The following is a 26,235-nucleotide window of genomic DNA, read 5'->3' as shown; positions in this document are numbered from 1 at the left end:
ACAAAAAATAAATATTTCTAAAATTTATTTTTATTTAAAGTACCCCTAACTGGCTAACACCATAAAATTGGCTAAAATTCAGGGGTCAGTCGTAAAAATAATAAAATTCATTAAAACTAGTCTAAAATTCGATTACAAAATAAAATCATTATTGTGTTGGTTCGATAATATAATAAAATTAATAAATACACTTTTGCCGCTGTCTGTACATGGCATTGTAAAGCTGGGGCTACACTTTCGCTTCGCATATTCCGTCTAAGCTAACTCTGCGTTGAACAAAGTGTGGATGTGTCATTATAAACGTCTTTTGTGTAATAAAATAGTTTTTATCATTTTTGTGATATATGTATGATGATTTCGACAATGTCTAAAGTGTGCTCTTAGAGCATAACGTTATTTAGTACAGTCAGCAGCAGAAGTTGCTAAGCGGGCGAGGTGTTCAAAATGATTTTGACGCGACTTTATTGTTACGAGAATAAGAGCGCGTCAAGGTAATTTTGAACACCTCGCCCGCTTAGCAACTTCTGCTGCTGACTGTACCTAGTTCATTAATCATTAAGTCAAAGAGAGTTTGAAATAGAGGCGGGTTGTCAAAGTAAATTATGCAGTCACAGTAAATTTACTGCCATCTTTGGACAGAAGATATCTGTTAGAACGCCATTTGATTTTGATCCTTATTATTTCACTGATATATGTCAATTTGTTAAATTTCAAAAATTAACGCCATCTCCTCGACAGTATGCCAAAGGTATGATGCAATCTTTTCGAGCGATGGCTCGGCTTTGGCCTACTGTCGAGTAGATGACGCACTAATATGCGAGTACGAGCGAGATGCATAGAAAGTAACTTACGTTCTTGATATCGTTTATGTCAGTGCCAAACTGGTGGTAGCCTAGCCACACACGTGTTTGACTAACTTCCACGTTAGTTCACACTGTTCACAGCATAATCTATCAATATTACACTTTAAATAACATCAGTGAGCAAAAAAAAAAACAATTATCTCGAGACTACTTCGCCATTTTGTCTTTCAACCGGAAATGCATTGTAAAAGTCACATTTTCACGGAAATTTTACATTTATTATGACACAGTCACATACCGTTGCAAGTGCACAGTTAGCTTGGTCCAAGTATATTATTATCGGTAAATTGACATTTATAAATTTTGGCTACATTTAAATTACTAATACATATATCGCATAACGCCCTTCCAAGACAGCTAAGGCTGTTCATAAATGCAGTGATAAAATTGATTCAATTCATAAGAATGAATAATTAATTAATATGAATGATTGAATGTATAAGGCCTAATTTCGTAAATAGCTCATAGTAAAAATAAAAAGTATTAAGCGTCATCGACTAAAAGTCCTTATTAAAATCATAAAAACTTACTGTAAAATCGATTTACAAAGACATTACTAATGTTTTTAAGATCCCGTATACAGTAGGGTGGGTCGATTTTGTAAAATAATTATAATGAATGTTGGGTATGTTTCAAAAGTTGCGTTTTAGTTCATTTAGTGTCAGAAAAATTATATAAAAAATAATCGATATATTTTTCAGCCCTCTACCGAAGCTTGAATATTTGGGAATAATTATTTTTCGATGAGTAATATTACTGTACCTAAAATGTATTCAAATATTTTGTTTTTACTTTTATGTTGTTTTTGTTATTATTTGCGAGTAATGGAACGAAACCTAAACATATTTTTTCATATCAAAATGAAGGTAGACTTATATTTGTCAACCTTATTTTCGTTATACCCGCCAATTTTCTTACTTACGTTTTGATGTAAATATTGTCGTATAAATAAAACGTTATGCATACTTATTTGGAAAGATTTTCTGTAAATATTCGTTAATCTTTGAGTTAGATAACATTTATACCTAGTACACTGTATAAATAGTGTTGGAATTTCAAATTCTGTTCTTAAAAATGACTAGTAAACCATATATCTTTAAAACGCGCAGTGAAGTGACTTGCCCTTTGTTTGGACCACCATCTGATCTTAATACGAGATTATTGCCTACAATATCAGACATTATAAAATATATACTTTATGTAAGACGCAATTTACAAGATATCAATTCCGGAAAGCAACCATCAATTACCGAAGTGTTTGCTATTGTGAGCTGCGACATTGGGAAGATCTGGATTTCTGCGTCTTCCTTCCTTCAATGAAAATGTAAGATCCATAATTGACCATGTTATTCAAAGAAATGCTTTTTTCGCTCATCCTGAAAATATACTAATGGCTATGATATCGGATGAGAGGAGGTCGGTAAGGGAACTTGCTCTTCGAAAAATTTTACAGGCAAGACGTCAGAAAAACAGTAGGTAGTTCTGTTAGAGTGTTTAAATTACCCAAGCTCAACTTTAATGCAACTGATTATATAGATATGTTAATCTGGGCTGAGTGCCAAGTAACACCTCCGCCAATAATGAGCCATATATCCGAGGAGAATTTGGACGAGATGATAGCGAAAGACTTACCAGCAGAAGATATAATATTCCCAAATTTTCCCTGTCACACACAGGCTGTAGAACGTTGCATAAAACTTGTGACAGAAGCATCAATCATGGTGGCATCAAAAAATGCTCGGGATGGAATCATTCGGACCAAACTAGAATCTAGATCAATTATGCCATCATTTGATTACAAGGCGCAATACAACTGTTAATGTAATAAAAATGCATGTTTGAAACAGTGTGATTATTTTTTTATTTTCTCAACATAAATTGTAAAAAAACCCATCCTTATGAAATATTATATTATTGTAACTTTTGTAAATGGGCTTTAATGATATTGTAATGTAATATAATTTTATTTTAATAAATGATAAAAATTACAATAAATTTAAAATTATGAAACTTTGAATACCTGTAGAGGGCTAAAACATATAACAAAATCATTTTATTTTTTCATTTCATAAAAGTATAAATAAAAACGCACTTTTTTAAACCCAGCCAGCTACAATTTAAGTAAAAAAAAATGTCATACATAATCGACCCACCCTAATGTGTATTATATGAAAATCGTGTGAAGGTAAAATGACTACATTTCATTGGATCCAAACGGTTATGGCGTGCGTTTTGATGATAAAATATTATTTAATCAGTCATTTGATCTATTTTATTTGCACATTTTCCTGTATAACGATAAAATTATTAGAGATGCCCCGAATAGTGGTTTTGGCCGAATACCGAATATTCGGCCCCTCACTCGGCCGAAGCGCCGAATATTCGGCATGACATGCGAACAAATTGAGTCACAATTATTATGAAAACTGATTGCAACAAAGCACAACGTTTGCTAAAATATATTTTTCGTTGAACAGAATCCTATCGAATCCCACAATATGACGTCACCCATAAGCGTTCTGGCTCATATATGAGCCACTGGGAGCTGACAGATTAATGCAGTTAGAGTCAAACAAATCAGACCCACGATAAGAATGAAATGTTTTTTACAGTACATATGAGGCTACTTTTCCGCACTAGTGCGTAAAATAGCACTTACCGTGCGTATGTCGAAACTTTAAAGTGCCATATGTACTGTAAAACGTTGTTCGATACACGTGCGAATAGGTAATTCGCAACTCGTGTCGATTTAAAACACTCCCTTCGGTCGTGTTTTAATTTATCGCCACTCGTTTCGAATTTTCTCTTTTTCGCACTTGTATCGAAAATAACTATTAACCAACAAATGCTCAAAAAGGGCTCTTCGTATTTAACAACTTTCCAAGAACACATTCTAAACATTAAATAATAGTTTTTGGTTATTTACGAGGGGCGCCTGAAATATTCGCGGCCTAAGCTAGAAAAAAAAGAAAAATTAAAAAAAAACTATGCTACTTTTCCCCCCGCCTCTTTGGCAGTTTAAATATTGCCGCTATTTAAAAAAAATATTCGTTTTTCGTTCTGTGCGCGGATATACTTAACAATGTCTGTCGAATGCGGAAATTTTGACAAATTTGAACACTGCGCGGTTATTAAGTATCTTGTAAAAAAAGGAAAATCGCCTAAAGAGATTTTTGATGATATGACGGATACTCTCCATCATTTAAGCCCTTCGTACACTATGATAAAAAAAATGGGCTCGTTTATTTGAACAAGGACGAGAGAGCTGTGAAGATGACCCCCGCCATGGGCGGCCTGTCACGGTGGTCACTGACGAAAATGTTAAAAAGTGGAGAAATGTGTTCTGGCTGACAGAAGAATTAAAATCTGGCAGATAGCGGAGGAACTACAAATTAGTAAAGAAAAGGGTAGGACACATTTTACATGAACGTTTACACATGAAAAAAATTACTGCGCGCTGGGTACCAAAAATGCTGACACCGCTTGACAAAGAACGGCGACGTAAAAGTTGCAAAGAATTTTTGGATCTAGCTGAAGGGAATCTGGACGAAATTTGCAACCGAATCGTAACCGTAGATGAAACGTGGGTTCGCCAATACGATCCAGAATCAAAACAAGAGTCTATGCAATGGTTAAAAAAGGGCGAGAGGGCACCAAAGAAATTTAAAGTGGAAAAGTCAGCTTCGAAGCTTATGGCGACCGTGTTTTGGGACAGTGAAGGAGTTTTATTAGTTGATTATTTGCCAAAAGGGACCACAATGAACGGTCATTATTATGCAAATTTATTGATTCAAGCACGTGACGCAGTCGTCCAGAAGCGACGTGGGAAACTTAGCCATGGAGTGTTGTTTTTACAGGACAACGCACCAGTTCACACTTCCCGTGTTGCTAGGCAGGCACTAAAAGACACTGGTTTTGGAGAAATCAATCATCCACCCTACAGTCCAGACCTGGCTCCGAGCGACTATTTCCTTTTTTCAAATTTGAAAATAGACTTACGTGGTCGCCGGTTTACCGATGACAATCAGATCAAGGCTGCGATAGAGAGCCATTTTGAAGCGAAGGAAAAAGATTATTTTTTCGGCGGTATTAAAGCATTGTTTGCTCGAAGCGAAAAGTGCTTATCACTCCATGGGGACTATATTGAAAAATAAAAACATTTATTTTAATACTCTCTTTCATTTTTTTTCTAAGGCCGCGAACTTTTCAGCCGCCCCTCGTATGTATGTGCAATAGATATAGTAGGCAACATGCGGCCGAATACCGAATATTCGGCAAAGTGGCCGAATACCGAATAGTTGCCGAATATTCGTGGCACCTTTAAAAATTATTATATCGACGTGGGGATGAGAATGGAACCAGTTTTTGACACATGCATGAAACCTGTATTACGTAGTTAATAACCTAGTGCTTAACGTCAGGACGTCTCCGGGCCCGGGGCTAGACGTGTCTGTGTATAGTCTAGTTTTCGATGTAGGCTAATGACAACACTAGACACAACTTGTCACATATAGAGATGACCAGTATAGGACAGGTTCGGTCTCAGTTTCCGGCACAATGCCGGCGAGTGTATGTCGCCGACGTTGGTGGTAAGCGGTTTGCATAAGGACCCTCTTAACGTCGCGCCATCACTCACCGTTGTAGTGTGACGTGTTAGTATTAGACATGTCTAGTGCTTATTTGAAGCAAGCGTACCACCGGTGTGTTTGAGGCGTATAAGTCTAGTTATTGACGTGGTGGCGTAATGGACACGTGCCGGCCCAGTGTTGGACATGTATCGGTCATGTCTAGTGTTTAACGTAAGCATAGATGACAATGCCGGCCAGTATGACGCCGAAGGTGATGGTAAGCGGTTTGTACAAGGACCTCTTGAGGTCGTGCCAGCGCTCGGCGTCGCGCGCGCGCCGCTTGATGGCGGACACGCGCTCGGCGAGCTCGCGCGTGCGGCGCCGGCGCAGCTCCGCGCCCGGCTCCACGCTGGAATACAATTGCAACGTTAAGCCGCTATACAATACAATACTCTTTATTGCACACCTCACATACACGTAGTTTAGGTATAGTCTTGGGTCGTCCCATTCGTTTTTCGTCAAGTTCTTAAATTAGTCCTATTCTGCTTTCGTCACTCATTCTACATTCGTCACAATAGTCGGTGGCTTTCAATGTAGAATGAGTGACGAAAGCAGAATAGGACTAATTTAAGAAATTGACGAAAAACGAATGGGACGACCCAAGACGATACCGTAGTTTACAATAAATGTACAATAACATAAACAAAGACAATAGAGGTAACAACAGGCGGTCTTATCGCCGCTATAGTTCGTTAATTAGCATTAGAAAAGAGGTAAACAATCTTGACGTGTATTTAAATCGAAAAAGCGGCCAAGTGCGAGTCGGACTCGCCCATGAAGGGTTCCGTATTTAGGCGATTTATGACGTATTAAAAAAAAACTACTTGCTAGATCTCGTTCAAACCAATTTTCGGTGGAAGTTTACATGGTAATGTACATCATATATTTTTTTTAGTTTTATCATTCTCTTATTTTAGAAGTTACAGGGGGGGGGACACACATTTTACCACTTTGGAAGTGTCTCTCGCGCAAACTATTCAGTTTAGAAAAAAATGATATTAGAAACCTCAATATCATTTTTGAAGACCTATCCATAGATACCCCACACGTATGGGTTAGATGAAAAAAAATTTTTTGAGTTTCAGTTCGAAGTATGGGGAACCCCAAAAATTTATTGTTTTTTTTTTCTATTTTTGTGTGAAAATCTTAATGCGGTTCACAGAATACATCTACTTACCAAGTTTCAACAGTATAGTTCTTATAGTTTCGGAGAAAAGTGGCTGTGACATACGGACGGACAGACAGACGGACAGACGGACAGACGGACAGACGGACAGACGGACAGACAGACAGACATGACGAATCTATAAGGGTTCCGTTTTTTGCCATTTGGCTACGGAACCCTAAAAACGCTTTATAAAAATTAGTTTATATTAGTTACACATGATTATATTATACACAAACCTTCCTCTTGAATCACTCTATCTATTTAAAAAACCGCATCAAAATCCGTTGCGTAGTTTTAAAGATCTAAGCACACATAGGGACAGATAGATAGCGGGAAGCGACATTGTTTTATATACTATGTAGTGATGAAAGCAAAATAATGTAAATAATCGTATATGATTTAAAAAAAATTACATATTTGGTGCGACTCATTTAAAAAAGTGTTTTTTAATAAACAAACATGTCAAGATCGCTTACCTTCTTTCTAACGCTAAAAAAAACGGAATATGTCACTATTTCTTACGACACGCAATAGTAAACTATAACAGAATGTATTAAAATTCAGCGTGGACCCGCCTTTTAAGAGAAGCACGTAAAATGTATTCGAGCAAATTATAATCACTACCGAATGTCGGATGATTCCGAAAATGGTTTCTGACACTTAAAAAAATTACGACGGATTTTCGCAGTTAATCCACATTCGGCAGTGATTCGAAAGTAACCGAATACAACTAATTATATATTTTTGTACACTAAGGGCCACCCCACATCTAGCGTCTTTCGAGCGTCGGCGTCTCGTCGGCGTCTACAACTCTGACGCCAGATGTGGGGTGGCCCTTAGTTCTCCTTTGTATGAAACAAATTGGGTTATGTTTTGTTAGGCTCAACCTTTAACCTCAAGTAACCAGTTAACCCCGGGTTAGTAGTATGCTGCAAGTGTCCCTCAGTTTCCTTAGATTTCCTGTACTCACCTGTCGGGCGGAGGCGGCTCGTCCTCGTCGTCGGCGGACGAGGCGGGCGAGGCGCCCGGCGCGGGCGAGGCAGGCAGGCTGTCGTCCGACGATGCCTCCGCGGTGAACTGGTGCATGTCGCCTGTGAACATATTATAACATATATACAATAGGCTACATGACTAATTTTCATTTATGGCATCAATCGATCGGGTTTGTTTTTAGGATCAAATATCTATATGGGACCCATTGCATTAAAGTAACACAAAAGTCAGAAATTGCACATTTTCCCCATAGTAAATGTACGGAAAAAGTTTTTATTAATTTGTGGCTTTTTAGTACTTTACCGTAAGTTGACCCCTAGGAAACTATTGATACTGGATAGGAATGGAATCGATTGGCATACAATAACAGCATGTGAAAAATAAAAGTTTTTATTTTCATACAAATTGTATGGGAAAAGTTTTCCTCGATTTGTGGCTTTTCTAGCCGGAATTTTTTTTTTGGTTCCATACAAGCTTTTGATCCTTAATAGGAATGGGATCGATTGGCATCAAAAAAAAAGTTTATCAAAAATGACCTTTTTCTCGCACCCTGTATGTTTTTTCCAAAATCTGTAAAAGCCAATCTTCATTAATTTGAAATCGAGGGAGGTCTTCTTAGACCGTTTTCTCGTAGCAGCACGGGATCTGGTAGCTGCCCTCACTGACCCAAAAAGAAAATCCACCCTGTATAGTTGTTATACAATATTTTTTGGATGAAATGTAAGGAATCGAATTGTACCCTTACTTTTATCGTTTTTAAAAGTTAAAAAAAAAACTTAAATTTTGAAACTTTCAGGTCCTGTATTTTTGCGATTTTTCAATATTTTTATTTTAATATCCACATTATTGTGATAAATTGCTCGTTTGCTATTTTACATTTTGTTATAAAATTCAACATGTGTCATCCCTATACGCGTTGTAGTTTATCTACAGTATCTACAGTATAGCCATGTTGTGCTCACCAAGCGAGGCACTGTTGGGTATGGAGGGGAGGGGCCTCTTGGGGGCCGCGGAGAGGCTCTCGCCGCGCGGCGGGGGCGGGGGGGGCTCCTCCTCCTCGGCCACGGACGAGTATATGCTCTCCTCCATTTGAGGTTCCTTCTGAAAAAATAGGTATGGAATTTATTTAAAAACGTCCCAGTTTTTAAGGTTCCGTACCCAAAGGGTAAAAACGGGACCCTATTACTAAGACTCCGCTGTCCGTCCGTCCGTCCGTCCGTCCGTCTGTCACCAGGCTGTATCTCACGAACCGTGATAGCTAGACAGTTGAAATTTTCACAGATGATGTATTTCTGTTGCCGTTATAACAACAAATACTAAAAACAGAATAAAATAAAGATTTAAGTGGGGCTCCCATACAACAAACGTGATTTTTGACCGAAGTTAAGCAACGTCGGGCGGGGTCAGTACTTGGATGGGTGACCGTTTTTTTGCTTGTTTTGCTCTATTTTTTGTTGATGGTGCGCAAGTCCGACTCGCACTTGGCCGGTTTTTTTTATCTTACACGGACGTGACCCAACACTCATACGTTCTGTATAAAGTTAAGTAACTTTTTAAAATGATTAGTACCCATGATGGTGTGTTAATGTAAGGCGCAGTTAAGTGTAACAATGAGCCCCATGGGGTCTTAAACTAAAACAACCTTAACCTTTTGAACGCCAGACGGCGAAGGAATAGGCTACATGACTAATTTTCATTTATGGTATCAATCGTTCGGGTTTGTTTTTAGGATCAAATGTATATATGGGACCCATTGCATTAAAGCAACACAAAAGTCAAAAATTGTAGTCAAAGTCCGACAGTCGCACTTCACTCGCGAAACGCCCTCAACAAAACGATAAGGGAACGTGACGTCAAGGTCACTGAGATCCCATCTTGTAGTATGTGCAAAACAAGAAAATTGCGTTTTTGTCCGTGAAATATTGCGTTTATGTATATAGTTGCTATACAATATTTTTTTGGATAAAATGTAAGGAATCGAATGGTACCCTTACTTTTATCGTTTTTGGCAGTTAAAAAAAAACTTAAATTTTGAAACTTTCAGGTCCTGTATTTTTGTAACATTGTCGTATTTTATTTTAATATCCACATTGTTGTGATAAATTGCTCATTTGCTATCTGATTTACTAGATTTTGTTAGAAAATTAAACATGTGTCATCATCCCTATACGCTATGCCCCGGACGCCAGACCATTATTTAAGCCAAATTGAACTTGACCGAGTCCCGCGTAAGTCCCGGCTGTCGAAGGCGGTCAAAAGGTCAAGATTTAACTACGTATATCACTACACCTTATAAAACAAAGTCCCCCGCCGCGTCCGTCTGTTTGTATGTTATAAACTCAAAAGCTACTGAAAGTGTTTTCATGCGGTTTTCACCTATCAAGAGTGATTCTTGAGGAAAGTCTAGGTGTATAATTTGTTAACCCGCGCGAAGCCGGGGCGGGTCGCTAGTCAGACAATAGGGTATTTGACCGTATTTAAAATAAAATATTTCACACCATGCATGAAATAAAGCACCAGATAATTATTAGAAAAACATAGATAGCAGTTATTTTTAAACACAAGTTCTATTTCATAAATCGGATTGAAATATAAAAAGTAGGTGAGTTGACCGTGACGTCACGATGTAATGTTTCATATAAATTCCATATTAGCAGATCGTTTTGACGACATTTCTAAAAAAGAAACTGATTGGACTAAAGTTCGTTTTTTTTAGCATTAGAAATAAGGTAAACAATCTTGATGTGTCTTTTAATTGAAAAACACATTTTAAAAATAAGTTACGGTAAATATGTAACAATTACGAATCTAATACGGTCTTTTATAGTCTTCTGCTTTTATAAGTAATAGTTATTGATTTAAAAAAAGTGGTTTTCAATTAAAAGACATGTCAAAATCGCTTACCTTCTTTCAAGTTCTTTCTAATGCTAAAAAAACCGGCAAAGTGCGAGTCGGACTCGCGCACGGAAGGTTCCGCACCATCAACAAAAAATAGAGCAAAACAAGCAAAAAAAACGATCACCCATCCAAGTACTGACCCCGCCCGACGTTGCTTAACTTCGGTCAAAAATCACGTTTGTTGTATGAGAGCCCCACTTAAATCTTTATTTTATTCTGTTTTTAGTATTTGTTGTTATAGCGGCAACAGAAATACATCATCTGTGAAAATTTCAACTGTCTAGCTATCACGGTTCGTGAGATACAGCCTGGTGACAGACGGACGGACGGACGGACGGACAGCGGAGTCTTAGTAATAGGGTCCCGTTTTTACCCTTTGGGTACGGAACCCTAAAAAACGAACTATAGTAGGGAAATACCCTATAATATAAGTATAACTGACGTAGTTAGGGTCCAGCCGCTTGGCGCCCTCTATGATGGCCTGGTAGGAGAAGCGCAGCTGCTCCGGGGTCTGGATGAGCCCCATGCGGTCCTTGCGCATCTCCAGCAGGACCTCCTGGACGCTCAGGCTCTCTATGCCCTCGTTCTCGATCTGTAAACAACGGACACGATTACAAATTCATATACTAGTTAGTGTTTCTGGGCATTTTCCGCAAATCGACAACCATTGTGCCTATTTTGCGTGAAACGAGGTGGCGCTACTCTAACCTCTCTATTCTAGTGTTTTCAGGTTGCTGACTGCCTCTTTTAGTGTGCTCGGAGTTCCTAGGTATTTGTTCCTGTATGTTTCTACCTGTTTGCAGTCTAGGAGTATGTGTTTTGTTGTTTCCTCTTCTTCCATGCATGCTCTGCTAGGGCTTCCAAATACCGGACTTCTCACAATACCGGTATTAATACCGAAACTGTCTTCATCAATACCGGGATCCCGGGATCCCGGTATTGGATATGAATCGCTTAAAAATATATAGTTTTATTAAAAAGGGGAATTTGAAAGGCTCACTGGAATACCAGATATGTCCTAAAAGCTATTACAACAATAAACAATCAATGCCGCCATCTGCAATAATGTAGAATCGGGTAGATGTGCAACTGCGACAAGCTATGAGATGCGTAACAGGAACCATCAAGAGCACCCCTATAGAGTGGCTACCTGTACTGAGCCATATAGCTCCTCCGCACTTAAGAAGGCAACATGCTCTGGCTCGAGAAGCTCAGAAGATCCTGGCGAAACCAAATCTACCCGCCTACGAAGAGTTCAAGAACCCTCCACCCAACCGACTGAAATCACGCCAACCGCCACATAAGACTGCCTCGATACTCTTAAACACCTCCTTCAATGTTAATGAGAGATGGACCCAAGAATGGAACGAGAACTTGCCCACCAACCTAGGGACAAACATCAACCCTATAGAAAAACCTGCAGGTTTCTCACTACCCAGACGAAGTTGGTGCCAGTTAAATCGTCTACGAACGGGTTCGGGTAGGAGTCGAGAGTTTCTGCACAGATGTGGCTGGAGAGAGTCGCCAGCATGCGAGTGCGGAGCTGCTGTGCAGAGTATGGACCATATTATCCGCGAATGCCCACTCACCAAATACCAGGGCAACCCGGTGGACTTGTTCAACCTAGACAACAATGTCACCCAATGGATCCAGCAATTGGGCGTACTACTATAATGTATATATACCTGTTAGCTATATCATAAAACGAACGATTGTAGTTTTTTTTTTTTTTTGCCATACGAATAAATAAATCTGCAATAATTTTATTTCACACTCCAGGTTGGCAATAATTTGATCCAATTTGTTGACTTCACCTCACCAGTCACATTTGTAGTCCAACTTAACCAACCAGGCAACATTTTTTCAAATTTCCGTCAAATCGGTTTGCCATTATTACAGTTATCCTTGCTCTTTCGTTTTATTATTTGATAAAATTATAAGAACTAATGATGTTAACGTTAATGTCACTATCATCATATTCATCACTCACATAACTCCAGGATTCATCCACCACCAACCACCAAATATTTATCTGACGCATTAGGCAACGATCTTGTTTCAATAATAAAATGCGGGCTAGACCAGTTAGAGTTGGACCAAGTAAAGTCTGCAACGATTTTGATAGCATACGCAGTACGCAGTGCAAGTGTTATTTGTACGTCATAATTTCACAGAAGTTTGACGTTTAATATAACACTTGCACTGCGCGTGCTATCAAAATTTTTGCAGACTTTTCTTGGTCTAACTCTAGATGCGTCTGACGTTTAGTAAGCTTTTTGATACAGCCAAATATAATGGATTTAAAGGGTTTATACTGCGCATATCCCTCATTTTTTTAAATACCGGGATCCCGGTATTGCCTTTAAAAATACCGGTATTGAAAAATGCGTTTAAAAAGACGGGATCCCGAAATACCGGGATCCCGGTATTGGAAGCCCTATGCTCTGCACAAGGGGCTGTCCGTTTTACCCATATTGTGTAGGTGTTTGTTTAGCGTGTTATGTCCTGTGATAAGTCCATATATACATATACTACTACTAAAACAATTAACCTTTTGACCGCCAAAGACGTCGATTGACGCGCGCGGCTACAGCGGCGGTAGCACGGTCGCATTTTTATCGCTTGTCACCATGCCTGTCACGTTCTAACAAGTATAGTGACAGGCGATAAAAATGGAACCATGCTGCGCCCGCTGATGTAGTGCATATTGTTTTCGAAACGTTCGTATTTGTCATGCTACTTCAGTCAACCTCAGTACTTTTTGTACCGAGACCATAGAGAAATAAGTAAGACAAGTGTGCTCACTCCATACATCAGTTCAGACTATTAATTTCAGTGTCTACATCTAGCATCGAGTAGCGGAACTCTCAGTACTGCTACTTGACAATAGATGTAGCACCGACCGGAAAGTCTTATCTCAACAGCATAAGACTTTCCGGTCGGTGCTACATCTATTGTCAAGTAGCAGTACTGATAGTTCCGCTACTCGATGCTAGATGCTAATAGTCTTTTTGGTACTAAAACTGATGTATGGAGTGAGCAATCTATGTATTTTTTTCTCTATGCCGAGACTGACTGAAATAGCAAGACACGTACGTATGTGTCCGTGAAAATGCGACGGAAAACAAATTATGCACTACATCTGTACTGTACAGTCCAATATCAACCATTGTGCATGACGTGGCGTTAAAAGGGTTAACAGAATAGCATTTAGAAGTCAAATACTTTGAGATACATGGACAAAACTCGCCACTATCCTCAGTTTGGAATGTGGAACCTTCTTTAATTCCATTATAGTACAATTTCGATTTTATTTTGGCCTTTTAAAAGGAACTCGAGACTTAGGAGGCTATGACAAGGCACGAGTCCACCAGACAGAAGGTCCCGGAACGCCCAATTCCCGCGCTTAAATTCACCAACGTCCGCCTCTCGGCCTCGCCACTACACTTACAATGACAAGGCACGAGTCCACCAGACAGAAGGTCCCGGAACGCCCAATTCCCGCGCTTAAATTCACCAACGTCGGCCTCTCGGCCTCGCCACTACACTTACAATGACAAGGCACGAGTCCACCAGACAGAAGGTCCCGGAACGCCCAATTCCCGCGATTAAATTCAACAACGTCCGCCTCCCGGCCTCGCCACTACACTTACAATGACAAGGCACGAGTCCACCAGACAGAAGGTCCCGGAACGCCCAATTCCCGCGCTTAAATTCACCAACGTCGGCCTCTCGGCCTCGCCACTACACTTACAATGACAAGGCACGAGTCCACCAGACAGAAGGTCCCGGAACGCCCAATTCCCGCGTTCAAATTCACCAACGCCGGCCTCTCGGCCTCGCCACTACACTTACAATGACAAGGCACGAGTCCACCAGACAGAAGGTCCCGGAGCGCCCAATTCCCGCGTTCAAATTCACCAACGCCGGCCTCTCGGCCTCGCCACTACACTTACAATGACAAGGCACGAGTCCACCAGGCAGAAGGTCCCGGAGCGGCCGATCCCCGCACTGCAGTGCACCACCGCGGGCCCCGCGTCCGCGTCCAGCGCGCCCGACGCCCGCACGCGCCGGAGGAACTCTAGAAACGCGTGCGGGGACTGCGGGACGCCGAAGTCGGGCCAGGTTGTGTAGTGGAACTGGATCACTTCGCGAGACTCGCTGGTTTCCAGGTCCACGATCCTGGCAAAAAGAGTTCGTTTAAATCAGCGATGTTGCGGATGCCGATTTTTTGACATCCGCGGATGCGGATGCGGATTTTTAACGGCTCACATCCGCGGATGCGGATGCGGATGTCAAGATAGGTACATAAAAAACGTCAAATATTACAATTTAGTCATTTTTATTTCAAAAAACCGGCAAAGTGCGAGTCGGACTCGCGTTCCAAGGGTTCCCTACATTAAGTCCCACTCACGCTTGACTGCTAATTTCTAATAGGTTTTTTTGGCTAATGACTAAATTACCTAGCAGTCTAGCACTTACGCCGATGCTAAGACGTTCCTGTACCAAACTGTTCCACATCCGCATCCGCATTAAATCCGCATCGATTTTATGCGGATGCGGATGTTGAAAATAATGCGGAAGTTCCGCGGTTGCGGATGCGGATGCGGATGTTCGCAACATCCCTGGTTTAAATAGGGAATATTACGCGAAACTCTGCGTAGGAGGGCGCCAGCCCTACAATAAGTCACAAGAGGGTCGACCGCAAACGAGAGAGTCGAAAATTTTGTTATGTAACCTCTCTATCACTCTTGCATATTCGAGCGATAAAGAGGCAGATAGCTGAGTTTCTATTTCGCGTTTCCCGATAGGCCCTTTGTAAACAAACCGCCTTGATGTATCAATGTCATATTTTATTGTCTGTGAAAACTTGTCAAAAAACAGTTTATGGTACAGTATGTATAATCTAACGCGCATTGGTCCCGCGGTTTGCGAGAAGCAACAAGTTATTCGGTGATAGGGAATATATCAAACTATCAGCTATAGAAACTAAAGTATAAGTTAGCAGTGAATTTTCTTATGAGATAGCGCTATTTGGCTTAGTATGAAACAAAATCGCTTGCCGCTGTCTGTCTGTATGCTTAGATCTTTAAAACTACGCAACGGATTTTGATGCGGTTTTAGGGTTCCGTACCCAAAGGGTAAAAACGGGACCCTATTACTAAAACTCCGCTGTCCGTCCGTCCGTCCGTCCGTCTGTATCTCACGAACCGTGATAGCTAGACAGTTGAAATTTTCACAGATGATGTATTTCTGTTGCCGCTATAACAACAAATACTAAAAACAGAATAAAATAAAGATTTAAGTGGGGCTCCCATACAACAAACGTGATTTTTGACCGAAGTTAAGCAACGTCGCGCGGGGTCAGTACTTGGATGGGTGACCGTTTTTTGCTTGTTTTGCTCTATTTTTTGTTGATGGTGCGGAACCCTCCGTGCGCGAGTCCGACTCGCACTTGGCCGGTTTTTTCTAATAGATAGAGTGATTCAAGAGGAAGGTTTATGTATAATTTGTTAACCCGTGGCGGGTCGCCAGTTAATAATAATGTGTCGTGTAGCCTATTGTTCACCTGAACACCCTGGTGGAGTAGTAGTTGAAGTCCTCCTCCTGTGTCTGCTGCACCGTCAGCTGCACGTCCTTGAGCACCAGCTTGCTCTCTTCACCGACGGCCCGAGGCCAGTACCTGTGATGGCCATCACAATATCAGTCGGAAACCGCATGCAGCTTTAACCAGGGCTGCCAGATCGTAGAATTGGATACGAAATTCGTATAATGGTTTTTTTTTCGTATCTATTACGTATAGGTGGTCAATCGGTAAATATAATTGGATACGAAAAAAAACCGATGTCAAACTACTGACAATACTTCAAAAACAGTGTGTCAATTCTGTTATAAAATTTAATGGAACCGTACATCAACGCTATAATTGCAAAAATCGAAGATCGCAAATTGCGGGCGTCCCTCTCTGTCACTCTTATTACGCCTTCATAGGAGTAAAAGAGAAAGACCCCCGCAATTTGCGAATTTCGGCCTTCGCGGTAAGACCCCAGTTTTTCAAAATATCGATTTAATACTAATCGTTTTTTTTTAAATTGTGTTCTCGTAATGCAATCGAATATCGTATAATTGCAAGCACTGGATCGTATAATCAAAAATTATGTACTGGCAGCCCTGGCTTTAACTATGCTAGCTTCAGGACTAAAGCTCTACCGCAAGAACTGGTCAAAGATAATAGATAGTATAGAGGGCTCCTGTCATACTACATTTTGAAGTCATCGTAAATTTACTGCCATCTATCGACACACGATTAAAACTCAAAATGAAAATGTATAAAACTATCAAAAAAATGTATATACATATATGGATAAATGATTTTATTAAACCCATGTTCTTTCACTGACATCGTGTTAAAATTGTTAAATAGGAAACGGTGTCGTAAACGCCATCTAGCCGAGCATAGGTCAAAGGTGTGTACGCCATCTATCCGAGAATGACTTTTTCTTGATTTCCGAGGCACGTTTTTTCCTTAGACTTTATTCATCTTATACGGAGTTACATATTTTATGTCTTTGGAACTGGTGTTACATTGCCTGTTTAGTAACTAGGTATGGTTCGTTTTTTTTAGCATTAGAAAGAAGGTAAGCGATCTTGACATGTGTTTTATTAAAAATCACCATTTAAAAATGAGTCACAGCAAATATGTTAGAATTATAAATCAATATATTATACGATCTTTTACATTATTTTGATTTCATTTAATTTTTTAAAGCGTTTTTCAATATTTCTAATAAAAAGACACGTCAAGATTGTGAAGGTAAACAATCTTGATGTCTCTTTTTATTAAAAATATTGAAAAACACTTTAAAAAATAATTCTAATGCTAAAAAACTATACATAACAAAACAACGGATATGGATTACAACATGAAGCACGATTAGAGCAAATTAGTATTTTATAGCCGCGATATAAGACATGTATACACAGCTTTTCAGTCGAGTACAAACAGTAACACTCCTAACTGTACATCGGTGGGCCTTATTACAGAAGGCATAAGGTCCACTGATGTACAGTTAACAGTGTGGGCGATGGTACAGTGTTTAGGCCACGAAGCTTGCTGCGAGGCCTAAGTAAGGTTGGAAATTGAAAAGCGTGATATCACTACTTTACTCAATTATTTTTCTGTGAGTCAACTAAAATAATACTTTTTCTACTATATAGATTAAACAGATATAGGTGATTATTTACTGAAAAAAGCGGCTCGTTGACGTATTTTGTTCTATTCTGTTGGTTTTGTCCTCTACACCGCGGCGAAACGCGATTGGTCAAATTAAAATAAATTCATTATAGTACACTAAAGTGTTTCGTAATGAGCTCATTATAGTTGAGTCGCGAGCGAGTGTGCGATTATAGTTTTGTTTACGAAGACTTAATAGTCAAAATGTATACCAGTGGCACTTGGTCTCGTTCTTCTCAATGATCTTGTTCAGCATGAGGATGGCGCGGGACTTCTGCTCCCACACCATCAGCCAGAAGTGGCCGACGGTGAACGCGAGAGGGCCCTGGGTCAGGATGTACTTGCGGTTGGCTCGCTCCATCTGGAACGACACATTGCTGACGGTGGGGTCCCATTTGGTGCACATAATCATTAGTCTAGTCTGTAACTTGACTATGCCTTAAACTAACATAAACCTAAGTATACCTACAGTTTGTTCTGTACTCTGTATGTAGTTATAACAAGAAAGTACATATAACATTGAGAGCGCACTATTTGCTAGCAAAGACTGAGACACAGTTTGGAGAAAATATTGTATACGTACCTACCTATGCCCTGTTTATCAAAAGCTTGTAACTTGGCTTGTAATACAAGTGGAAGTCAGTTTTTGACAGCTTTTGTTAGAAAGGGACTTCCACTTGTATTACAAGTTACAAGCTTTTGATAGACAGGGCACTAGTCTTTTGAAATTAATTAATTAATTTTAAAAAGTCAGGAATGCAAACTTGAAATTAACGGACATTAAAAAAACACCGTGTATTTATATACATTTGTGTGTGTGTGTGTGTGTGTGTGTGTGTGTGTGTGTGTGTGTGTGTGTGTGTGCTTCGAATGTTGTAACTTAAATTTGAATCATTATCTGGTATCATATTCCGCGCGTACTTCCGATGACAGAACAATAATAGCTGATCTGATGATGCAGTCGGAAGGTGGCAAAAGGAACTCTTCGATGGAATAAATATGCACATCATTAGAACATATTATTTGTAGAAGGTAACAAAAATTACTGCTTATACATAGTACAAACGTTACAGTACATTTGGAGCTATATACATTACGATACCGGTGCTATAATAAGCACATTACGTAATTAATATTATTTAAGATACTTATTACAAATCGGCTTTATGCAACCACCCAAAGAGAATATAACCACACTACGTTACAACTTATAACCGCCTTTCAAACATTCCACATGAGACCATTATAACTGATGCTTAATATCTTGACCAAGGTTAAAACTATAACTTTATGGAGGTTATACAAATTATACATTTTATTTATGGTTACAAAAAAGAAAGAATTGTTGTTTTTTTTTAATTACGGCTGCGTAGGTTTGCCTTTTAAGCCTCGCGTCAAAAAATGGAAGATTCCAGATTAATTGAATTCGTTTAACAATAGGCTACATGACTAATTCATATAATCATTTATGGTATCAATCGATCGGGTTTGTTTTTAGGATCAAATGTCTATATGGGACCCCATTGCATTAAAGTAACACAAAAGTCAGAAATTGTAGTCAAAGGCCGACAGTCGCACTTCACTCGCGAAACGACCTTAACAAAACGATAAGTGAACGTGACGTCAAGGTCTCTGAGAGCCCATCTTGTAGTTCTTCTTGCAAGAAAATTGCGTTTTTGTCGGTGAAATATTGATTGCGTTTATGTATAGGGTTACTATACAATATTTTTTTGGATAAAATGTAAGGAATCGAATGGTACCCTTACTTTTATCGTTTTTGGAAGTTAAAAAACAACTTCAATTTTGAAACTTTCAGGTCCTGTATTTTTGTAAGAGTTCCATATTTTATTTAAATATCCACATTGTTGTGATAAATTGCTCATTTGCTATCTAATTTACTAGATTTTGTTATAAAATTCAACATGTGTCATCCCTATTACAGAAGCTAGGTGGCGCCAAAGACGAAAAACAAGAGAAAGATCCCGAACCCCACACGACGCCGCCCAAACCCGACCCCAAACCCGACCCTGAACCCGGCACGCCGGAACCGAAACCGGAACAGAAAGAGAAGGAAGACAAGCCTAAAGAAGATAAGAAAGAGGAAGACAGAGGTCACAAGGCGGAGAAGAGAACGGGCTCGGAGTGGGACATGTTCGCGGATCAGGACAACTTACCAGCCACCAGCGGACCAACTTAGCATAGGTACCTACAGGAAAGTAGGCTAATGTAAATTCCTAGTAAATAATTACAAGGATAAATATTTGTAAGCCAGTTTTTCTTTTGAGGTATCTTTTATTTTATTTTTTATTTATTTTTTATTTTATTTTAAGGTTCACCAACAGTTATTACATTGAGGCTTAAGTACATCAATACAAACTTAAATAACATGCTGAATGTATAACTAATTACTGGTAAACACCACATGCAAAAATTAAAAAAGCAAATTCAACAACAAAGCCACATTTGAACACCTTATTACTATAGAATAAGGAGCAAAGCGCAACCACGATGTAGACTGGTTAAGTAGGTATATAACTAAATATGGAATTAAAACTAAATATACTAACTACTAATGAATAAATTTCTAATTTTTATCCTGTGTGTTACAGTTATTTCGTCCGATTTCTAGTAGTTGTTCGGAACTGTCACCTTTTGCGTTTGACTGACAGGCCGATATCGTCCGGCCGGTCCGGCGGACTGGGGCCCGTTTCTCAAAAGCTTGTAACTTGTAATCATAGAATTAGATGAACAAGAACAACTGTCAATCTTCAAAAGTGTGACCAAAAATGAAATGAAAGTGTGTGCGTAAATTGTCTATGTGAGATCAAAAATAGTGATGTCAAGTTACAACATATTAATAATCTGTCGATGTTTGATTGCTTTATCGACTACATTTTCAAATTTGTTATTTTAAACGTTAAAATTCTACGACATTAAGACGTATAAATAACACTTGCACTGCGTGTGCTATCAAAATCCTTGCAGATTTATCTTAATGTAATTCTTACTGTGTTGGAAAGTGAAGTTTTAATTTATTGCTAAACATGAGCACCTTCAAAAAGGTATAACATTCGTTATTATTTCAAGTCGGTTATAAAAGCTAATATCTTAATGATGTCTTGTGAAGAAATAATTATACTTGGTCAACCAGATCTCGACAGTAGAAAAAGGCGGCAAATTTGAAAAATGTAGGCGCGAAGGGATATCGTCCCATAGAAAATTTGAATTTCTCGCCTTTTCATACTGACAAGATTTGGTTGACCAGCTATATATAGCTATTAATATACTGACAGGTTATCGATACTGTCATATGAACATTTTGTCAAGCCCTAGCGTAAAGTAACAGATTATGTTTTTACAAAAAATGTTTTAAATTATAGACTAATATGATAAAATACTAACACACAAAGGAAGAAAAACTTATAATAAACTGTATAAACCGGCTTCTTACACTTTTTACGCTGTTAATTTGACAAAATATCGTTATGAAAATTTCGCTCGGAATATCATAAATCCTCTGAAATGAGTATTTGCTTGGATTATTTGGCCCTGTGACACTGCAACCCGGCACACTACAAGACACCATCTTCACTGAATTACTTTATTTAATACTTTTCGTCCTAATCCGTGTATATTTTTCAATTTGAAAATTACCGTGATACGCTCTTGGCCGTCAGCGGCCGTCGTCAAACTCAAAAGTGGTTACGTTTTCTCATTGGTAGTCTGACTCTTTCGCACTCAAGGGATGTTCATATACGTGATGGCTTCCCTTTCGCACACTTAAGCTGTCTGTCAAGCGCGAGCGCGGATTCTTGGTCTGTGCTTGTAATTCTTCCACTTGTATTACAAGTTACAAGCTTTTGAGAAACGGGCCCCTGGTCAGTCAATCAGTCACTAAGGGTTACTTGATCTTAGAAAACCGGACAGACAATAAAGTGAAATCGTTTTATTATTTGTTCTGGGGGGCTAAGTTGTTGTTGAAAGTTCGTGCTGACGCCGATGTTGATACCCGAATAAGCTAAGTAGGAACTTACACACACGATACGTACCGTAAAAGTATAAAACTTTGCCCTTTAACATAACTTTGCCCACCGCGTCACAGTTCAGTAAAATCGAAATAACTTAAAAGTAGTTACACATGTGTATCTAACTACATATTTTACCTTGTTGTGTTATTATGTGCTGTATGTTTCCCAATTGTATGTTTTATAAGAAATTATATCACAGGCTCGAATAATTGGCGGGTTACGTGGCCAAGCCCGTGCGTGGGTGAAGCGTGGGAGAGAATTTAATAAAAAACTTCGCAAATTAATTTCAAATACCAATCAATTAAGAGGCAAAACATAATAAATATTTAACACTCAATTAAAAACTCATAAATAAAAAATTAAGAGGTAACAGGAGTGGTCATTTCTTCATACAAACGAGAAGAGTCGAGTAATCGACTGTTTCCTCCGTGGTTTTTGAAGCTAGAGCAATGATTTTTTTTAACACAGATTATTATTAATATCTGTGTCAGACTGTTTTGCTTTTTTTTATATTTTTGTTTTTTAAGGCGCTAGCACTTCAAATATTCGCAAGAATGGCCTAATTTACTAGGCCGCAAAGAAAAACATGGCATTCAAAACTGACATCAATTAGCCTAAAAAGCAAAACTTTCCGACACAGATAATTTCATTACCGTTTAGATCTCAAAATTTCGTTACATTTGATTAAGTTTTGGAGGAGGAAACAGTCGAGTACGAAAACTCGTTTTTTTGAGATTCTTATTCAGGATTTAGGAGCCGCTTCTGTTAGCGAGACGGGTATATTTACCTGAAATATTGAAATCTCAGCTCCCATATCCTCTTAAGAAATTCTAGCTAAATGTGCAAATTGTTCCTTAAGGCGAACATCCATTTAAGCCCGGGGCTGTTTTATGAGCTAAACGCTGCGTTAAACGCGGTGCGTTTCCACCAAAACTGTGCGGGGTACCTAACCTGAGCGGAGCGAGGATTTGGAACGATGTAAATGTTTCCACCACAGACGTGCGAGGCAGCTGAGCGGTGCGAGCATGTATAGCGATGGTGCGTAGCGCTTCTTTGTAGGCTAAGCGTATGCAGAAACGCAGGCGACGCAGTTCACGCAGCGCAGAGCAGATTTTGAAAAGTATGGAACACTATGCTGCAGGCTGCATCGCTAAAGGACGTTCAAACTTTACAAAATCTCCGCTGCGTGAACTGCGTCGCCTGCGTCTCAGCATACGCTTTGCCTTAATGTTTTTCGCTCAATTCGTACCCCACAACACATTCCTCACTCACATATGTATAGTCTTTCGATTTGTAACTGGCCCCGAAAGGCTAATCCTTTGTCTATTGTTAAGTAAAACCGCGCACGTCATCTATTGGGCATTAGCATGTCGAGCACTAGTAGTACGTTTGTTTACCTTACCTAATCATATTATAAATGCAAAAGTGATTCTGTCTTTCTGTGACCTCTTCATCCTTAAACTGCTGAAGCAATTGAGACGAAATTTGGTGAGGACATAGTTTGAGACCCGAGAATGTTGTGGGCAGAGGCTAGTATCTAAATTCTAAACGCAGGTTTAGATTTTTTGAGCCTCTGTATGGAATAAATATTTTTAATAGTGGCTGTCACTTAAAAGAAGTATTGTACCCCTCAACTCCCTCAAATTCAGGCCAATAGAAAAATAACCTTTACAGTACATATGGGGCTACTTTTCCGCACTAGTGCGTAAAATAGCACTTTTCGTGCGTATGTCGAAACTTTAAAGTGCCATATGTACTGTAAAACGTTGTTCGATACACGTGCGAATAGGTAATTCGCATCTCGTGTCGATTTAAAACACTCCCTTCGGTCGTGTTTTAATTTATCGCCACTCGTTTCGAATTTCCTCTTTTTCGCACTTGTATCGAAAATAACTATTACAGGCAATCAACAATATTAGGTGTCTTGGAAATAACTATGGAGAGTCTTAAAGACCTGGATGTACATGTTTTTAAAATTTGAAATGCTTGTATATCAGAGCTCAAGACAGACTCTGTAATTGGTAACAGGAACATAAAACTACACATCCCCTTATTCAATTATGTTGTTACTTATGAAATCACACTTTTGAGTTTTCTAGCATCCATATTCAAGAGATGTATCATTAAAAGAAATCATTGAAAAAAGCAGAACATTTAATTAATCATTGTCTATGAACTTAATTAAAATGTTAAATAGCACGCAAAAACTACAGCGCATAAACCAAATTTGAATTTGGAACAGAATTCCGCGACCTACCTTGACTAAGTTTGCGTTGATGTAGTCCCTCTCGCATCGCTTGAGGATGACGCGGCTGTGGTCGTACGGGTTCACATCCCGGTACCGATTCAGCGGCTTATTCTCCAACTTCTTCGCCTCGGTGCATGTGTATGGGTACGCGTGACACTTCCGGCCGATTTTCTGCAAAACACCACCATTGGTTATCATTATCAAACACTAGCGTCGTGGCAATTTCCCGATGCCGCCAACTTACCTGATAAACGAGAGCCCACGCATTTTTGTTCGCAATGTCCGTATATTCGGCCTCCACACCGCTAACAGTAATACTATCCCCGTTCATTGTGGAACTATATCATTTCAAACACGTATAGCACGGAAACAAAGTGAGACCCGGACGCCGCGTGCGGTGCTGCTCCGGTGAATAGCGAACCGAGCGCGATATCTACACTTATTTACCGTACGGATCGAACTAAATAAACATAAATTTGCTTCGCATTAGACCTGCGAAGTTCTCGGTTAACAGCGGACGATAACCGAGCGAGCACTATATACAAGCGGCCTTCCCTTTATAAGTGAGAGCTAGACGAACAGTCTTTTTGCTGACATGACCAATGACAAACTTTTCTCGAGTCCTGAGTTAATGCTCAGCTAAGTCATGCACACATAGATACAGTTGGATATAGTTTGTCAAAGGACTGTCTAATTTCAAACAGACTGAGAGAATCATACTATCTTTGTCTTACACTAGTACTAGCACCCAAAAGAAATGGATGAGTATAGTTTTTTTTGTTCTTATTTACTGACAATTTGGTTTGACCAACTATAATATAAAAATTAAAAACAACATATAGTTGACAAACTATATTTAGGATATTGATTTTTGATTTTTTTAACCAACTTTATCATATTTTTGTTTTTCAAAATGTAAATAAAGGCAAACACTAAATTTCTATATGAGCAATATTCCATTTCGTTCCTTCGTTTTTCTATTCGCCTATCTATATGCAAAAGTTACTCAGAAGCAGATTCAGACTCAGAAGATAGATTTTGGTACAAGCTTTTATCGCTGACTGTACTTTTCTTTCACAGGTAACTAATACTCATCGAGAGAATTCTAAAAACCCCAAACACAATTACGTTTCGTTGTTTTATTTCAGAGTTCCTGTCCACCTCCTGTCTCCATCATCAGTTCGATGGTACCATAATATTGCATTGTCATCCGACTTACATACGTATGCAAATTTTTAGCTTCATTGGAAGTCGGGAAGTGGGTCAAATTTAAGTTGTACAAACATAGTTACAATGCAAGTTAAATAAAAGCTTGTAAAAAGGACTCTGATAAAAGTGACATTATTGGACTGAACGTTATATTGGCTGTACATTATGGGCTACCATAACGAATATAGAGTAAAGTGCCATTTGTCTTTGTGACATGTTTGTGACAGCAATGCTATCATACTAGCTAAAAAGATTTGATGAAAGAAGGGCGGGAAACTTCGGGCGCGGCGGACGCGGTTTTCGTAACTAAAGTTTTGAAATTGTATTTTTAAAGGATTGGAGTCTGTATTTAGTGTATATATTTGTAGATTTAGACTTAGTTTTTAATATTATTTAGTAGTTTGGTGTAAATATAGAGGTAAGTGCTAATTATATGTAGTTTTTTATGGGGGACGGGGATAGCCAGCCCCCTGACCCTGGGGGAACGATTCCCTCAGGGTCGAAAACTTCAATAGATATTTTAATTTCTGCGATGGAATCATCGATGGATACTGATGCGTCAGTATCAAATACCTCGGATGTAACTTTAAAAAGAAAAATTCTTTCACGAATGTGTACAAACTGTAATAAAAGAAAACGCAAATCTGGTTCAACCAAAAATAAAAATACAGATTGTGTTTGCGTTGCTGAAGCAAAATTAAAAGAGAATGATACCATTTATCAACAGCCAATAAAAAAACCGAATCCCATTGTAAACTTGACCTCTGAAAATACAAATGCTCTTAATAACTCCCCATCTACTCATGTGCCTGTTGGTCGTGACCGCTACCAACAGTCTGACATTGCACCTTTTGTTGTACATGTTCAAAAAGAAGCCAGCAGTGATGGCACAACTCTCCATCCCATAACTTTTGGTCGTTTTATGCGACAAAATAACATTCAAGGTGTTGTCAATGGCAGTCTAAA

The 26,235-nt window shown here is 39.1% G+C and overlaps 1 protein-coding gene across 1 annotated transcript; it reads right to left on the bottom strand.

Annotated features, from left to right (window-relative positions):
- Positions 1-5,628: 5,628 nt before the first annotated feature.
- LOC134660957 (tyrosine-protein phosphatase non-receptor type 61F-like) lies at positions 5,629-24,636 on the bottom strand. The gene is made up of 9 exons (XM_063516846.1): positions 24,305-24,636; positions 24,070-24,231; positions 17,997-18,145; positions 16,120-16,233; positions 14,507-14,732; positions 10,993-11,142; positions 8,615-8,753; positions 7,630-7,750; positions 5,629-5,840 (listed from the first exon to the last, which is right to left on the bottom strand). The coding sequence occupies exons 1-9, from the start codon at positions 24,389-24,391 to the stop codon at positions 5,651-5,653; spliced, it is 1,338 nt and encodes a 445-aa protein (XP_063372916.1). The 5' UTR covers positions 24,392-24,636; the 3' UTR covers positions 5,629-5,650.
- Between the last annotated feature and the right edge of the window lie 1,599 nt (positions 24,637-26,235).

Source organism: Cydia amplana, chromosome Z (genome assembly GCF_948474715.1).
Source record: "Cydia amplana chromosome Z, ilCydAmpl1.1, whole genome shotgun sequence".
Taxonomy (NCBI): domain Eukaryota; kingdom Metazoa; phylum Arthropoda; class Insecta; order Lepidoptera; family Tortricidae; genus Cydia; species Cydia amplana.
The sequence above is the reverse complement of the archived record's forward strand: the minus strand, read 5'-3'. Positions and strand labels throughout refer to the sequence as shown.